General features: G+C 42.0%; 1 protein-coding gene across 3 annotated transcripts in view; it reads right to left on the bottom strand.

Moving 5' to 3' along the window:
• LOC144593731 (E3 ubiquitin-protein ligase RNF19A) overlaps positions 1–19,536 on the bottom strand; it is an 87,131-nt gene that overhangs the window by 37,062 nt on the left and 30,533 nt on the right. For all 3 annotated transcript variants that reach the window (XM_078399725.1, XM_078399724.1, XM_078399726.1), the window contains exons 2-3: positions 12,280–13,156; positions 4,828–5,033 (exon numbers count right to left, since the gene is read on the bottom strand). In XM_078399725.1, the coding sequence (XP_078255851.1) occupies positions 4,828–5,033; positions 12,280–12,764 (691 nt within the window). In that variant the 5' untranslated portion in view covers positions 12,765–13,156. The remainder of the gene's footprint in view (positions 1–4,827; positions 5,034–12,279; positions 13,157–19,536) is intronic.

The raw sequence follows: 19,536 nt of genomic DNA, 5'->3' as shown, positions 1-19,536 counted from the left end.
ATATAGTGCGTTTGATAGGGAGCTCCTGGCCCTCTATTTAGCAGTCCGCCACTTCCGCTATTTTTTGGAAGGCCGTTCTTTCGTGGCCTACACGGATCACAAACCTCTGACATTCGCTTTTGCTAAGGTTTCTGATCCGTGGTCGGCTCGCCAGCAGCGGCACCTCACCCTGATTTCGGAGTTTACCACCGATGTCCGTCATATTGCGGGTAGGCTTAATACTGTTGCTGATGCCCTGTCCTGGCCGGCCATTCCCTCCGTTGCCGTGGTAGGCGGACAGGTGGATTTCCAGGAGCTAGCGGAGGCTCAGCGCCTGGAAAAAACGGCCGAGGCGTACGCCTCCACAGCCTCGGGACTGCGTTTGGAGCAGGTGGCGTATGGCCCCACAGGTACCAAGTTGTGGTGTGACGTTTCCCTTTCACGCCCTCGCCCGGTGGTGCCTGCCGCCCTGCGGCGTAAGGTTTTTGAGGCCATTCACGGCCTGGCACATCCGTCCATCAGGGCAACTTCGGCCATGGTGGCCGCCCGGTTTGTCTGGCACGGCCTGCGGAAGCAGGTGGCGGCCTGGGCACGGGCCTGTATTCCGTGCCAAACCTGCAAAGTTCATCGCCATGTCCAGCCGCCATACCAGAGTTTCGAGGTTCCCCCAGTCCGTTTTTTCCACATCCACGTGGATTTGGTGGGTCCATTGCCTTATTCCAGGGGTTATACTCATCTCCTGACGGTGGTGGATCGGTTTACACGTTGGCCGGAGGCGCTCCTATTGTCGGACACCTCGGCAGCCTCCTGTGCACGGGCCCTGGCGTTGCATTGGGTGGCCCGTTTCGGCGTACCGGCTATCATCACCACAGATCGGGGAGCCCAGTTCACCTCCTCCCTCTGGGCCGCGCTGGCACAGTTGTATGGGTCTCGCTTACAGCAGACCACCGCCTACCATCCCCAATCCAACGGGATGGTTGAGCGCTTCCATCGGCAGCTTAAGGCGTCCCTCTGTGCCTGACTGACCGGCCACGATTGGGCTGACCAGCTGCCTTGGGTCCTCCTCGGCATTCGTACGGCCCCAAAGGCCGAGCTAGGCACATCCTCGGCCGAACTCGTCTACGGTTCGCCCCTACGGGTACCAGGTGACATCCTCCCTTCCGCCCCCGCTTTGCCACCACCCGTTACGTCGGTGTTGGGTTCCCTCCAGGCACGGGTAAGTTCTCTGGCTCCAGTCCCGACCTCCTGGCACGGAAGCGCGGCGGTCCACGTCCCGTCGGACTTGTGGGACTGTGATTTTGTGTTCCTGCGGAAAGATTCCCACCGCCCCCCTCTTCAGCCGGTTTATCAGGGCCCGTTTCAGGTACTGAAGAGAGGGGCTGTCACTTTTGCCTTACAGGTGGGTAATCGCCAGGAACTCGTTTCCGTATCCCGGCTCAAGCCGGCCCATTTGGACCAGGACCTCCCTGTGTCGGTGGCCCAGCCGCCGTGCAGGGGCCGGCCTATGGCCGCCCTCCTGGTGCCGCCAGCGGCGCCTTGTTTGCCACCCCTCAGCCCCCCGCCGCCTATGGTTGGGCCCGGGCCCCCGTTCCCGATCAAGCGCTCTCCGTCGCCTACGCCCTCCGCTTCTGGGGCCCCTCCATCGCCGCCGGCGGCGGCGACCTCCCCGCCTCCCGTCACATTGGCGGTATCGGTTTCCCCCCTCCGTACGCGTTCCGGGAGGGTGGTCCGGGCACCTGTGAGGTACGGTTTCGAGGGTTCTGGGGGGGGTCATGTAGGGACATACGGATTAGCGGGGGGGGTCTCGAACCCTCGGTTGGGCTAACGAGTCACGAGATGCGGGAGCGCGAGGTATAGTTGTGTCTGGCGACCAGCTGGGGAGATGAGATTAGATTGTATTGGCTAGTTAAGTAGTGTGTGTCCAAAGTAAGCAGTTGCAGTTTGTTACGGTTACCTACGAATAAAGACCTTTGAACAATAACGCTCGTTTTGGACTCACTACACCAGTGGTTCCCAACCTGTGGGTCGCGACCCCAAACGGGGTCGCGACACCAATGCCATGGGGTCGTTAAATGATTTTGAGCTGATATGAATCTATCTATCTATATACTATTAAAACTCAGATCTTGTATCTATATATATATATTCCACGATGTCGGTGAACCGTAGCGCCACGATTTTTGTACCGCCTTAATCAGCATGCGGTTCGCTGCTGGAAAATGATTTTTTTATTTAATTCTGTCGCATATTTTTTAAGTTACACAGGTTTTAAAGCAATGCCCCCCCCCTTATTGAGGTTTCGATAGAGGGCGCTGCGGTCCGGCAGTGCTCAGTACGCATGCGCGGAATCTCCTCACTCTGTACTCAGCACGCATGCGCGGCATCTCCACACTCGCACCAGGACGCCGTTAGCGGCGCAAGCCCGCGATCACCGGCTCATAAACATATTTTACATAACGGTGGAAATTTGTGTGTTCGAACAATTTTGAATTGATTTGCAATTAATTAATGTTTGTAGGAGCTTTGGAATTTTTTATGAATAAATAATCTATAATTCAATAATCGCAATATATGGCAGTTTGTTGTACAAAAACCGAATGTATATATAAGATATTTTAAGGGTTGGGGTCGCTTCATGATTGCTTGTTCTAAAATGGGTCGCTATATTTGAAAGGTTGGGAACCACTGCACTACACTATACTCCTATCACATGAATTTATGCAACATTATGTCAATTATTGCTTGTGTCAGGACATGCATTTCTTTTTAACTCCCTGGAAATATAAATGTCCTTTATTACTTTTGAGTTTGTCAGGTTGTTCATTAACTTAAATTAAAAAGTACAGACGGGCCAAATGGCCCATTTCTGCTCCTATCACTTAAGAACTAACGTAAAACTAGGGATTATCATCATATCATATCATATCATATCATATCATATATATACAGCCGGAAACAGGCCTTTTCGGCCCACCAAGTCCGTGCCGCCCAACGATCCCCGTACATTAACACTATCCTACACCCACTAGGGACAATTTTTACATTTTACCCAGCCAATTAACCTACATACCTACATTATATGTCCCCAAAAAAGAATATTTCAGCTACCTTTCTTGTTTGTTTATATTTCTGTATCAATTTATTATAAACAAGCATTAAGCATTAATAGCAGTGGAATACCAGAACTGCACCTAGTTTCCATTGAGGTGTGGAGGCCTTGTATCAAAATGCAAATCAGAATTCTCTGCCACAGAGGGCAGTGGAAGCCAAATCACTGGTTGGATTTAAGAGAGAGTTAGATAGAGCTCTAGGGGCTGGTGGAATCAAGGGATATGGGGAGAAGGCAGGCACGGGTTATTGATTGGGGAAGATCAGCCATGATCACAATGAATGGCGGTGCTGGCTCGAAGGGCCGAATGGCCTCATCCTGCACCTATTTTCTATGTTTCTATCTATGTTTCTATGTTTAGAAGCAGTGTTGGCAGATTCATTCAAGCGAAGATTCAATTGGGTTAGGATAAAGGAATAGTGTCTCAAGGAGAGACAGAGTCCATCCAGCTACAGTCAAAACTAGTCATCATCGCAACGAGAAGGTAAAGTAAAGACAGCAACAAGACATACAAGGATGTATTGACATGAGACCTGGAACTTGATGACCATCAGCCTCTTGGATGACTTCATCCACTTTAATCCAATGAAGGCACAATTTCTACCAAATCCGTCTCCATTACTATATATCTGAATTCAAACTATCAATCAAATAATTTGTAAACTACATCCATCTACAGCAAGGTTAACTGTTATTACTTTGAAGACATTTGGTAAAAACAAGACTGATTTATTCAAAATGCCACACAAAATCCAGTTTCTAACTCTAACATGAAAAGAAACAAAATTAAACTTTCCTGCTTAGAGCAATAACTGATTTCATATGGAATTTAGCCATTACTATTTGACATTCTTAACACTTTTATACCAACAACTCTAATACAATGCAAGGCAGAACCAAGTTATTAAATTACACAAAAGTACTGCTTGTGTCAAATGTTCTCATTCTTTTTGCATAGACATTGCTATCGCCTGACTTATTCAACGTTGATTTTCTGAAGTAGCATCTAAAGAAACAGTAAACCGAGTATAGATAAAGGAACAAAGACATGTTGTAGGTTTAATTGGCCTCTGTAATTAATTGCCCATAATGTGTAATTGAGAACGTGAGACAACATAAAACTAGTGTGAAAGGGTGATCGATAGTCGGCATGGACTTGGTGGTCTAAAGGGCTTGTTTCCAAGCTGTATCTCTAAAACTAAAAAACGCAGCTGAATGTAGCTTATTATGACCTTGCTGTTCAGTGTAAACAATAACTGCTCTCTGAGATTCCTTGGCAGGTTTTTGGAAAGAGGTAATATGATGATCTTATTTGTCGTCAACGTTCACAACCCATTCAGCTTGGTATAAAATTTGAGTGAAGCTAACCAGAAAGAGATTTGAAATGATGGATCCAAAGCAGGTAACTATGTACCAGGAATAACTTGCCTTGTTAATAGACAATAGACAATAGGTGCAGGAGTAGGTCATTCGGCCCTTCGAGCCAGCATTCAATGTGATCATGGCTGATCATCCACAATCTGTACCCCGTTCCTGCCCTGCCCTGCCCTCTCCCCATACCCCCTGACTGCGCAAGATAATGAATCCCTTTGATGATCACAACCACAAGTATTTCAAATATGGATTGATGGATTTATTTATGATTATGTGAAAGTTATGAACTTCAAAATAATTCTTGTTTGAAATACCGAGAAAACGAACAAATTAAACATTTTTCTTCCAGTACATGGAGCACTTACCGTTGTCAGTATCTTCGCTGTGAATAAGAGAGGTAGAGTGTTTTTCTATCCCAGCCACAAACACATCCCTCTGTTTACGAGCTTCACTGCAGGTTTGGTCCGGGTGCCAGAGTTGTTTGCAGTGGTAACAGAATTCAGTTGCACAACCCGAACGCTCACATGTCAGCTTTGGGCAGGTTGCACAGCCATTGGCAATCACTCCATAACTGTAGAGAATTAGGGTGTACAATCGGTCAGTGTCATGGCAGTGCACGTGATTTACAATACATAATCAGTTATCATTTATAATTTCAAAATGTCACAAGGAATAGGAGTAGAATTAGGCCACTCGTCCATCAAATCTACTCCACCATGGCTGATCTATCTCTCCCTCCCAACCTCATTCCTCTGCACTAATCAATAATCTATCTCTGCCTTAAATATCCACTGACTTGGCCTCCACAGCCTTCTGAGGCAAAGAATTGCACAGATTCACCACCCTCTGACTAAAGAAATTTCTCCTCATCTCCTTCCTAAAAGTACGTCCTTTAATTCTGAGGCTATGACTTATCGTCCTAGACTCTCCCACTAGTGGAAACATCCTCTCCACATCCATTCTTTCCAAGCCTTTCACTACTCTGTATATTTCAATGAGGTCCCCCTCAAATAGTCAGCAATATGCAACGATAAGTTTGTCCAACTAGATGCACTAGGACATACATACTAAATGTTTTCCACTACAGAAAATAATTTTCAATCAATTGTGTTCCAGCTGATTAAATTGTATTATCAGGCATCTGTATTAATATAGTACCAAAGGCTTAAAGCAAGTGAATGGAATCCAAAACAAGATACTGTCAAATATTATTTGTGAATGAAACACTTTACTTTTAAAGAGGGAAAGGAATACTTTGCTTTATTGCAAAGGTCATGGCCAGATCCAAAGATTATTGGGCCCACAATACATTGAATAATCCGAGATAAAGCAATTTGTCATATTCACAGCCTAACCATTTTCTTGTTACAAAAGATTTATCTTGCCTTCTCAGAAGAAAAGTGAATTTCATTGGTAGTTACAAAGAAACAGCAATGTAATATATATTACTTTCAAAGTCCTGGCCAAAATATCATTCTGCAAAATGTTTTTTAAAAAAGGGAAAATGTCAATGTCAATGATACCTATTAATTTTTCCAATCATGAGTGAAAAGTTTTTTTCTTGAAATATGTTAAACTGCATCACATTTTCTTATTCTCTATATATCAGTGACTGAAGATCAAATCTGGAAAGGAGTATCAGAACGTAAATATAAGTATATTGCCATTATAATCACAATGAAATCTGATTGGAAAACCATATTTTAAAACATGAACTTGCTATTTCCAATTTAAATTATTTCTGCTTTCCTAGTCTGCTAAAAACAAAATTACACATGGAGAAATATTAGTTCACTCAATACTTACTTTCCCAGAATTAATCTTTCATAAAAATGGTCTGCGGAATTTAACTTAAATGTAGACCTAGAGGTTTCATCATTAGGCTACTTATAAACTTGCTATTATTAAGGCCATTTTTTTGTAGATCCTTTGTTGTGTTTCCAGATGCAAAGCCACGCTAGAGCCAGGTATTTTACATCTAATTTTGGTATCGGCATGTAGAAATAACAATGGTGTAACCATATTCACCGACCTGAGTTCAGTCTTGGGCTAATCAAATAATATGGCTAACAAGTTGCACAATGTATGTCATCTGGTTGATACCATGAAATCTAGGAAGGGGAGGACTATGCATCAGATCTTAAAAATGTTATATTCTTAAATCCAACACTTTCAAATAGATTTCTTGCTCCAATGATCAAAAACATCCACCCTGGCCCTGCATCAACCATTACATGCACCAGATGGAATACAATCTTGAGCTATTTATTAACAAGTGTCCACAGGCAAGAAAGAGGTCAGCTCAGACAAAAGCAGAATGTCCATCCATTTCAAATCAATCTACTGCCTCTATTTAGATTATACAATTATCAGCTGAGTGGTTGCAAAATACAAGGCCATGAAGTGAAAAGTCAATTTTATTTTAGTTTAGTTTAGAGATACAGTGCGGAAACAGGCCCTTTGGCCCAACGAGTCCATGCCGACCAGCGATTCCCGCACATTAACACTATCCTACCCATACCAGGGACGATTAATTTAAAAAAATATATACCAAGCCAATTAACTTACAAACATGTACGTCTTCGGAGTGTGGGAGGAAACCGAAGATGTCGGTGAAAACCCATGAGGTCACGGGGAGAACGTACAAACTCTGTACAGACAGCACCCGTAGTCAGGATCGAACCCGGGTCTCTAGCGTTGTAAGGCAGCAACTCTACTCTGCGCCACCGTGCCGCTCCATTTCAAGTATAAACAATTATTTTTATAAATATAAATACTGGTTTACGTCGATCAGCACAATAACAGTAATGTGTTCGCTACAATGTAACATTTTCTTCAATTTGGATCCTTCAGCTGATATTTTAATTTCATCATTGGAAGCAAGCAATTCAAAATAAGTTCGTGCAAAAAAGATTTGCCTACTTTACAGAACCAGTGTGTCAGCAGTCCACTCAGATTCAAATACATTATTTATACACAGCTTTTCCCCCAAGTTATAGACAATAGACAATAGGTGCAGGAGTAGGCCATTCGGCCCTTTGAGCCAGCACCACCATTCAATGTGATCATGGCTGATCATTCTCAATCAGTACACTGTTCCTGCCTTCTCCCCGTACCCCCTGACTCCACTATCCTGAAGAGCTCTATCTAGCTCTCTCTTGAATGCATTCAGAGAATTGGCCTCCACTGCCTTCTGAGGCAGATAATTCCACAGATTCACAACTCTCTGACTGAAAAAGTTTTTCCTCATCTCAGTTCTAAATGGCCTACCCCTTATTCTTAAACTGTGGCCCCTTGTTCTGGACTCCCCCAACATTGGGAACATGTTTCCTGCCTCTAACGTGTCCAACCCCTTAATAATCTTATACGTTTCGATAAGATCTCCTCTCATCCTTCTAAATTCCAGTCTATACAAGCCTAGTCGCTCCAGTCTTTCAACATATGATAGTCCCGCCATTCCGGGAATTAACCTAGTAAACCTACGCTGCACGCCCTCAATGGCAAGAATATCCTTCCTCAAATTTGGAGACCAAAACTGCACACAGTACTCCAGGTGCGGTCTCACTGCAGATAATGTGCAGTTTAATAAAAGGCATTATTTTCATGTCAGGTAAAGGAAGATTTAGAAACTATCATTTTACTGCACCATACCTAAATTCATCACTTCGGCAAATAATCTGAAAACAAGTTGCCTAATATAACACAAGTCAAGTATCCGACAAGTCATTTCATGAGCTAATTATTGCAACAGCATTTTTTGTTAAATACGATGCATCTAGAAAAGTGCTTACCCTAAAGAGAATTAGTTCCCTTTGAGAGCCAAACACTTAAAATTAATTCAGGCATTACATTTAGTCGTCACATGAAAAAGGTTCTCTTCTTTAAAGAATAGGGAACATTATAATGCAGATATGTGTAAAAATATTCGCCAATCAGCCAAAACATTATGACCTGATGAGCCAAAACATTATGACCTGATGAGCCAAAACATTATGACCGCCTGCCTAATATGCTACTGGTCCTCCGTGTGCAGCCCCATACGCAGCAGGGTGTGATGCACTGTGTATTGTGACACATTCCTCCCATGACCACCATTAAAATTTTCTGTGACTTGTGCCACCGTAGACCTTCTGGCAGTTCGGACCAGACGGAATAGCCTTCGTTGCCCTCGCGCATCGATTAGCCTTGGGCGCCGAAACACCCTATCGCCGGTTTGTGGTTTGTCCCTCCTCGGACCACTGTCGGTAGGTACTCACCACTGCTGATCGGGAGCACCCCACAAGCCTTGCCGTTTCAGAGATGTTCTGACCCAGTTGTCTGGCCATAACAATTTGGCCCTTGTCAAAGTCGCTCAGGTCTTTACTCCTGCCCATTTCTCCTGCATCCAACACATCAACTTCAAGAACTGACTATACACTTGCTGCCGAATATATCCCACCCCTTGACAGGTGCCATTGTAACAAGATAATCAATGTTATTCACTTCGCCTGTCAGTGGTCATAATGTTTTGGCTGATCGGTGTACATACTGCACTTGAATATAGAGCAATAGTTTATGTAACGTGATTCCAAGGAGATCCAGTCCAAGGTACAAGATGCAGATGGAGAAAAGATTAAAATATACTTTGGATAATCTCACAATTTATTCTATATAAACAATTGTCATGTATACTCAAAATATTTAACAAATTGTTTTCTCATCTCCTAACAATAAAAGTCCTATCAAAAAGTACATAATGATGTTCTATATAACTGACAAATTAATACATATTTTTGGGGACTATATTATTGACTTAGCTGAAAACATATTCTGTCTAAAGACTCAGTATTTCATTGTATTGTAATAATGCACATAAGAAATGTGATGGGAGGGATCTAAGAGAAGATATATATACGAAATATCAGATGGCTACATCTTAAGATAGTCAGAAATATCAGGCAAGTAAAATTTCAGAAATGCATACTCAGCTGTATCAGCTAAATAAGGAAAGACACAAAGTGCTGGAGTAACTCAGAAGGTCAGGCAGCATCTATCGAGGAAAAGGATAGGTGACATTTTGGGTCGGAATCATTCTTCAGACCTGATAAATTAGGAACTGGTTTATGAAGAAACTAGAAGTGGATCGTGGAGAAGTCAGTATCAGAAACAAGAAGCACAAGCACAAGACAAGCTATTAAAGAACTCAGCAAGGGGGAGCTGTAGTGGATGTTTTAGAGATGGCAATATACTGCCTTGCTATGCAAGTACAATCATAGTATCAAACAATGTGCAAAATGGTTCAGCTAGAAAAGCTTTTAAGAAAAAATAGACCAACTAAAAATTATACTTGAAGGCAAAAATATGACAAAAGTGGAATGTGGAGAGAATTTGTAAATATAATGTCCAAAATTTAGGAATTTGTGCAATAGCAATTGAAACAAGGAGTCAAACAATCTACCTGCTGGAGGAAGTCGGTAGGTTTGGCAGCTTCTATGGAGGGAAATGGACAGACTACATTTTGTCTTCTCTTAAACACCACTGAGTTCCATCAGCAGTTTTATTTTTGCTCATGTCTCCTAAATCAGTCTGAAGAAGGGTCCCATCCCAAAATGTTACCTATCCATGTTCTCCAGGGATATTGCCTGACCTGCTGAGTTACTCCAACATTTTGTGCTCTACGCAAGATTCTAGCATCTGCGGTTCCTCATTTCTACTTCCAGAATCTGCAGTCTATTGTGTCTCCAAAACATCTGACCCAATCTGAGAGCAGGTATCACAAATTCATAAGTGATTATGTCAAATACCAATGGAATACTTACCACTATTGATCTTTATCTGTTGACAATAAAATAACTTCAGTAAATTCATTGGTATACAGACTTAAACTACAAAACAGCTTAAACTACAAAACAAGAGCTTGCAGGCACTTTTTGATAAGAGAACCCAAAGAAAGATAAGAAAATTAGGCACTCGTCCCTGAATGCAATTATTATTTAAATAGGAACAGTTGAGACTTTCGGTATATCGTGAGGAATCATTCTGACAGACAGTGGCTAGTAAAGTGTCCGAGAATCCATGTTTGCCCGGCAGATGCACTTAAACAAATGAAGTAGTGAAATATTGTTGATAACATCGAACAGTGCAGAAAGCTGTCAAAGCAATGCAGAAGACTCAGAAGGATATACAGATTTGGAGCTTGGTTAGGTGCCATTTAATGCATTAAAAAAAGTAGCGATACAATAGGTTTATACCTGGAAGAGTACAACTTTAAAATGGAATGGAGAAGCAGAGGAAACTAGATATACATATATATATATATATTGCATCATTAAGTACGTGGAGAGAGAAAAAGCTCACAATGAGGGGAATTTAATACCAAAGCTTAATAATAATGCAGTAAAGATATTGACTAGCATGCCAGCATTTTTGGGATGTTCACAATGGAATGGATATGGGAATGAAATGTAGGCCAAGGCCTTGAATTAGAAACCACCAATTATGGGGAACAGTTGGAGAAACTAGGGCTGACTTTTCTGGAACTAATACAGAGGGAGGATTTGGTACAGATGTTCACAGTGATAAAAGGAATGTTGCTGAAGATATCTTTCTGATTATAACAAAAACTAAAAGCTCATGATCCGGATGAGCACAAGGTTGAAACAAGTTTGTAAACAATTAGTATATGTAATACTGTGACAATTAGTGCTAGACCACTACATCACCTGAAAAGTTTATTGGCATTTCAATCTAAACTGCTAACATATAAGAAAGTGGGAGAACTTTGATGGTGGTGAGAACTAATCACAGCACAAGCAAGGAGAGTCAAATGATTGCCTTACACACAAAAGAAAATCTATGAGTTAGTCAACAGTTTTGCAAAGATTTTTTCAAAACTTTATTATCATATCCTGGCACATGAAAATGAGTTAAGGAAAAAAAGACTCCTATTCAAAATATCATACCCAGAGACAACGCAGCACTGTCCCACAACCAGGAACACTGTCATCTGGCATGTGGGAGTCACGGATCTATAAAATACTAAGGTGAATACATTTAAATGCTATAAATAGCCTATCATTTGGACAGGTATTAGTTTAGAGAAAGGGAACTTCTTCAGAATGCAATTATTCAATGACCAATGTAATACTGTAATACAATGGTATGTTTATGTTCCTAGTCTATGTTATCAGGCAAATGCTGAGGAGAGCTCGAAAATCAGCATTTTGGGGAAAGAAAAGTAAAGCAAAAAGAATTCAGCTCATTAAATTCCTGTTTAAATTAAATAGGTTACACAGATATGGAAGTTATGTCAAGATTCACTCATAATATGATCCCTTGCAAGTCAATCATAAAATTGTTTACATTTTCTTGTTCGCCTCATTACCCATTCACTTCAGCCTGAAGTGAGAGAGTACACATGTGACAATGTTGCTCACCTGGCACAATGTACTATATCAATTGATTTTCTTCCCCTTCCAGCCCATGCAGATGGAGCCTAGGTAGAGGAGGAAGGTGGAGCAAGAGACTGAGCTACTATTGCATGTCAGTTCTTCCTAAAGAGTTCAGCATGGCAAAAAATCCAGATCCATTACATCTTCAGCGTGACCCAAGACAAACTCAAGGCAAAAAGTTATCAATTAACACTTTACATACATATGGCTGAACTATTAGCCATCTCTGTAATGTGAGTACATAATCCTGTACACTCAATTATCAGCTACCCGAAGACAAATAAAATCACTTAAAGAGCTTGGTCTGTAACCATAGCTATCCCATCTCATTTATCTATTAAACCTGCAGAGAAAATAGATTAGAATAACTATTTATGTGGTACATACCTACAGTCAGGTGCAGGGCACCATCGGGCATCTGGATCAGATGCAAGGTATCTTCGTAGCATGAATTCTTCATACTTTTCCATCAAAGTCCCATTGTTGAGAATCATACGGATATCCGATGGATGAAACAATTCTGAACATTCTGGACAGGCAACGTTGACCCTGCTTTCAGTAATTTCAATTTTCAAATATTGCTGTAAGCAATCCAGACACGAACGATGATGACATGAAATGATCTCTGGGAATTGAGATCGAGGCTGGCTAAGAAGGCAGAGAGGACACTCCAGAGTGCCTAATAATTGTTCGTTACTGGAGGATTGTATTGTCCTGATAGAGGAGGTGGTCTTTTTCTCATCCTCACTCTCAGTTTTAGTGTTTACTCCCTCAACTGTGACTGCAGACATCTCCAGCTTTGATTTAGATTTAGGTTTCCTGCTGAAGAGGCTGAAGAACTGAAGTTGTCGATGTTTATTTGGTCTTTTCATGATCTTGAATTATGCTTTAACGGTTAAAAATATGATCGAGAATACTCCTCTTAATTTCTTTCCGAAGTATGCGACTAATGTTTACCAATGTTTGAAAAAAAATCATTTAACGACAAAGTCCTTACAAACTGGGAAAATAAAATATGGCCAACTTCCTCCCCCTCTTATGATAGCCAAGTTCTTTGGAGGAAAATAATTAGCAATACTGAAGTAATACTGAGCTGTCAGGAAGCATTTTACTACAGCATTGATTTTTAAATGGTTTCGCCCAGATGCACAAGCACAGCAAATCCAGACTCTTAAGTAGTTCCAGAATCAACAGCCGTTCTTAAAGGACTTTAACAGACGTCAACTTGCTACATTCATTGTTTTGCCCATTTTCGGCACAGAATCTGGAAGAGTTAGAAGAAAAAAAATGATCAGTTATACAAAAATGTTAATTATTAGCAGGTCAATCAATTTTACATGACTACAGAATAATGCAAGAGAGAATGGTGAATAACATTGCTTTGGTGGAACATGAAGTTGCAATTACAATAAAGGTAGTGAAGTAGACTCGACAGACATAAATCCCATAAATCACAGTCACTAGAATGGAACTATATCATAAGACTTTGCTAGAGCTCTGAACATCCCTTTACAGTACAAAATACACTCAATTCACACTTTTAAAAAATCACCCCATGACTAAAACAGGAATACCCAAAAATGAACATGATCCAAGTTATTTATTATATTTCCTTATCCATCTCAACTAAGATTATTAATTAATAATGTGCTTACAGCTACTGATTGGCAAGAAGATTAGAGTGTAAATTTTATAATGGATCTACAACCACCCAGCTCCTTCCAGATTCTGATCAGAGATCTGCTGCCGTGAACGGAATCAAGCAGATGAAGTCTACCAACTGCATATTTCCCTGCTCCAATGGGACAGCATTGCCTGATCATTTTCAGTGACAACAGTTATCTTTTCAGACTGGAATTTAATTTCAGATTTCCGTACTGTTTAAAGGGCATTTGTGTCTCAGCAATGCTACAACTTCAATACTTTGAATAGATATACAAGAAATTTTATGAACAGAAGTAACAGTTACTGTATATTCTCTTTCTCAACAATGGATTTAGAAGACTTCTCTTGCCCAGAGTAGGGGAATCGAGGACCAGAGGACATAGGTTCAAGGTGAAGGGGAAAATACTTAATAGGAATCCGAGGGGTATTTTTTTTTCTTTCACACAGAGGCTGTTGGGTGTATGGAACAAGCTGCCAGAGGAGGTAGTTGAGGCTGGGACTATCCCATTGTTCAAGAACCAGTTAGGCAGGTTTGGAGGGATATTGGCCAAGCGCAGGCAGGTGGGACTAGTGTAGCTGGGACATTGCTGGCTGGTGTGGGCAAGTTGGGCTGAAGGGCCTGCTTCCACACTGTATCACTCTATGACTCTACAAGGATATGATCAAGAGTTAATCCGAGATTTTAAGACTTCCTTAACGGAAATCTTCCAGGTTCACCATGAAAGGTATTATATATTTGGCTTCATGCCTCGAATTTATAACCTCAATTTAGTTTTAAAAAACCCCACAAATGTTCAATCAGAAGATACACATATCATTATGCAATCGTGGCTGCTCAGAAGACAAATGCATATTTATCTTGTCAGTTGCTACAACAGGTTTATCTGCAGCATCAAGTATTTTCACACCAAAAGGAACTATTTGGAAAATTAATAAGATGTAAATCGGTAATAAAACATGCTGCCACTTATAGTTACGAGTTAAATTTCCATATCGAGCCCAAGATTAAATCTCACTACTTCCTTTACAATGACATCAAATAACACATGCTTGTGGGTGTAGGAAAATAACTGCAGATGCTGGTACAAATCGAAGGTATCACAAAATGCTGGAGTAACTCAGCAGGTTGGGCAGCATCTCAGGAGAGAAGGAATGGGTGACGTTTCGGGCTCGAGACCCTCCTTCAGTCTGAAGAAGGGTCTCGACCCGAAACGTCACCCATTCCTTCTCTCCTGAGATGCTGCCTGACCTGCTGAGTTACTCCAGCATTTTGTGATACCAAGCCTATAGGTGTGGCCTATTGGTTCTGCAGATAGTGCTATAACATTATATCATTTATTTCTGAGAGATTTTCTGGAAACTAAAGCACAATTCTAGTCGACAGTCAGTGATTTCTTAATTTCTGGGTGCGGAGGGCAGCTAATCGAACAAAATAGCTCAAGCATGTATTTGTTTTTGGTTCCGACAGTCTACAATCATTACAACCTCTACCTTGTGTTACACTTGTCACTAATTATATGGCATCCCAAACTTGCCAAAAGCACAAAAATTATTGGGGAAAAAAAATCAATAAAATAATTTCTATTTTTTTCAGAATGCAAGGGGACAGACAGCTGGACATAACTGAAGATAAATTAGGTTTTGATTTCACATAAATTGCATATTTCATTCAATAGGAAGCAGCTAAAGTTTTAAACACAACCATTACTTAGTCACAGTAACAAGCACAAAGACTGGAAGTTTGACAACTTATTCCGCAGAACTAGCTACAGTGGCCTAAAGAAACAAAATACAGTACATTAAATTAACATTACTTACAAAGATGACTATGAGCATGAATAAATGCTTATATATATGTACGTGAACAATGAAAATCTACTTAACTAATTTACGTTGATACAATGATAATGCTCGACACAGACGCCGTCATCCCCACTCTGCGAAACTTCTTGAATGGGATTTTTTTTTAAAAATCACATGCAGACAAAATCTACATTTGTCTTCTTCATCAGCCGCTGACTATTATTTAACCAGCTCTTACGGCATATTTCAAGTTGTCCAGTTGTAAAATTGCTACAAATGGAAATTTAATCCAATTCCCTCTATCTCTGGAAAATAATCTTCTCAAATTACTGGTTGGACCATATCCAAGCTTCTTGAATCATTTTCAAAGGATAAATTCTGAAATTATCTAGTCACAGATACTAAAAACAAAACACATTGGGCACAAAACATGCTGTCCTGTTCATGACATTTGACAAAGTGCCTTTCCTCTCCACCCCCCTCCCCCCCATCGCCTCCCACTCCTCACCGCCCGGTGCCCGCGTCTACCCTTTGCCATGCCCCCCGGCCTGCGGCGAGCGGGTTGAGGCGGCGAGGGGCCATGGGCGTGCAGGGCTTCCAGGAGTACATGGTGAAACCCTGCGCCAGCGCCGTAGTGCCGGTGGAGCTGCAGAAGCTGGCCCGCGGCAGGCAGCCTGGTGGGCGGAGGCCGCAACCGGCCGCCGCACAGCCCGCGCCGCCTGCTGCTCAGTTACTATAGAACCTTTATTAACAACGGGACCCAACGAGTCCACGGGTCGTCTAGTTACATTATAAAACTGATGTCAGTAGGAAAAACTATAAACCCAATCACACTACAAATACTGTATATGAAGGAATTGCAGATGCTTGCTTACACTGAAGATAGTCACGTTTAGGAAATACCATGAAGACAGACACAAAATGCTGGAGTAATTCAGCGGGACAGGCAGCATCGCTGGAGAAAAGAATGGATGGCGTTTCGGCTCAAGACCCTTCTGCAGATTGAAGTCTGAAGAAGGGTCTCGACCCAAAACATCACCCGTTCCTTCTCTCCAGAGATGCTGCCTGTCCTTCTGAGATACACCAGCATTTAGTGTCCATCTTCACATCACAAATACTCAAGTGTTGAAGCAGAATGCTTTGTAACCTTATGAAAACATTAAAATGGAAACACAAGATGCTTGAATATTGAGCAAAAAAAACAACTGCTCGTGGAACTTAGCTGGTCAGGCAGCATCAATGGAGGGAAATCGACAGGCAGCGGTTCAGGACCCTTCTTCAGCCTGATTTTATGTTATATTATTATATTTATTTTATATTTTTATAACAATTATAATGGCATCAAAACATTGATTTTTTAAAAAGTGTTGGAATAACCTATTCATACTAACAATGAATGTTGATCTATATTTACGTTGCCCCTAAGGTTGAATAATAGCAAATAATATGCAACATCTCTAAGTTTGCGGATGACACGAAGCTGAGTGGCAGTGTTAGCTGCGAGGAGGATGCTAGGAGGCTGCAGAGTGACTTGGATAGATTAGGCGAGTGGGCAAATGCATGGCAGATGCAATATAATGTGGATAAATGTGAGGTTATCCACTTTGGCGGCAAGAACAGGAAAGCAGAGTATTACCTGAATGGTGACCGATTGCGAGAAGGGGAGATGCAACGTGACCTGGGTGTCATGGTGCACCAGTCATTGAAAGCAAGCATGCAGGTGCAGCAGGCAGTGAAGAAAGTGAATGGTATGTTGGCATTCATAGCAAGAGGATTTGAGTTTAGGTGCAGGGAGGTTCTGCTGCAGTTGAACAGGGCCTTGGTGAGACCGCACCTGGAGTATTGTGTGCAGTTTTGGTCTCCTAACCTGAGGAAAGACGTTCTTGCCTTAGAGGGAGTACAGAGAAGGTTCACCAGATTGATCCCTGGGATGGCGGGACTTTCATGTGAGGAAAGACTGGATAGACTGGGCTTGTACTCGCTGGAATTTAGAAGACTGAGGGGGGATCTTATAGAAACATATAAAATTCTTAAGGGGTTGGAGAGGCTAGATGCGGGAAGATTGTTCCCGATGTTGGGGGAGTCCAGAACCAGGGGTCACAGCTTAAGGATAAGGGGGAAGTCCTTTAGGACCGAGATGAGAAAACATTTCTTCACACAGAGAGTGGTGAGTCTGTGGAATTCTCTGCCACAGAAGGTAGTTGGGGCCAGTTCATTGGCTATATTTAAGAGGGAGTTAGATGTGGCCCTTTTTGCTAAAGGGATCAGGGGGTATGGAGAGAAGGCATGTACAGGCTACTGAGCTGGATGATCAGCCATGATCATATTGAATGGCGGTGCAGGCTCGAAGGGCCGAATGGCCTACTCCTGCACCTATTTTCTATGTTTTCTATGTTTCTAATAGAATGAGAAATGGGTTATAGCCAGTTTCACTCATACGGTGGACATGGCACATGTATTGGCTTTGTTCCTTTCTACATTAGTGGGCTATGGGTGGCACCACCACTGTTACATGCAATGGGCTCCCATTTCTCTTGGCACCGGAAGGCTAAATCTTTCATCATCCCATACAAAGACGTACAGGTATGTAGGTTAATTGACTGGGTAAATGTAAAAATTGTCCCTAGTGTGTGTAGGATAATGTTAGTGTGCGGGGATCGCTGGGCGGCGCGGACTTGGTGGGCCGAAAAGGCCTGTTTCCGCGCTGTATATATATGATATGATATGATATGATACAAGCCAGCAACACAACATAAAGAGATCAGAAAAGGGAAACCACAAGCATTAATTAATAAAATGTATCTGGGGAACAGTCCCGACCCAAAACGCCACCAAGCAATGTCCCCCAGAGATGCTGGCTGACCCTCCGAGTTACTCCAGCACTTTTTTGTATTGCTCAAGATTCCAGCACCTGCACATCCTCCTTTCTCCATTTTTTTTTTACTGATTAAGGTGCAATTTGTTTTAGTTTAGCTTAGAGATACAGAGTAGAAACAGGCCCTTCGTGCCAACCAGCGATCCCCTTGCACTAACACTATCCAACACGCGAGAGACAATTTACAATCTCTCCCTCAGCCAATTAACCTACAAACCTGTAGGTCTTTGGAGTGTGGGATGAAACCAGAGTACCCAGGAAAAACCCACGGGGTCACTGGGAAAAACATACAAACTCCCTGTTTGCCAGTCTTTTGTTGCCAGTTTTTATTGTGCAACTAATAATTTCAATACTGCCTCAAAGTAATGCTCAGAATCTAGAAGGATGTCAGAACCTGTTTTGTAATATGAAACTAGTTGGTCAATACTACATTCAGTGCCAGATAAAGCAGATACCCAATTTCAGCCAAAGATCTTTGGATGAAGAAGGGACTCAACACAAAACGTCACCAATTCCTTCTCTCCAGAGATGCTGCCTGTCCTGCTGAGTTATTCCAGCATTTTGCGTCTATCTTTGGATTAAACCAAATCACTATTAATCATAGGTAGACAACAAATGCTGGAGTAACTCAGCGGGTCAGGCACAATCTCGGGAGAGAAGGAATGCTTGACGTTTCGGGTCGAGACCCTTCTTCAGACTGATGTCAAGGGAGGGGGTGGGACAAAGATAGGATGTAGTCACAGACAGGAAGACTAGTGGGAGAACTGCGAAGGGGGAGGGGATAGAGCGGGAAAGCAGGGACTATCTGAAGTTAGAGAAGTCAATGTTCATACCGCTGGGGTCCTCTCTCACTATTAATCATTTCACTCGATTTTGTCTGTTGGCTCGCCATATAATTGCTATTTTATTTTAAAACACTGTAACAACAATATTTTCTCATAAAATTGTAATCAAAGGGGAAGGAAAGGTTTTGAGCCCCTCAAAAATTTATTCCCACAATGCGAATATTCCTGCTAAAGCTGTAATAACTCTACTTTATAACACTAAATGATTTGCTAAATTGCCAAGATAATTTTTCAATAAATTTAATACCACAGCTGCTATTAAATTGTGGAGAAGTTAGTGCCAGGGGAGGAGGCATGCATGATGTCAGCAATAGAAACTCTTAGCCATTACAGCTTCCTACTGTATGTCACCAACCAATTTAACGCCCAAACCTCAAATATGTGATAGATCTGACTTCCACACCAACCTTGCGGAAATGATAATAATGGCAACAGAAGGACGAGGGTCAGCAAAGC

This window comes from Rhinoraja longicauda, chromosome 5 (genome assembly GCF_053455715.1).
Source record: "Rhinoraja longicauda isolate Sanriku21f chromosome 5, sRhiLon1.1, whole genome shotgun sequence".
In the NCBI taxonomy this organism is placed as follows: domain Eukaryota; kingdom Metazoa; phylum Chordata; class Chondrichthyes; order Rajiformes; family Arhynchobatidae; genus Rhinoraja; species Rhinoraja longicauda.
This window is presented reverse-complemented; position numbering and strand designations above follow the sequence as displayed.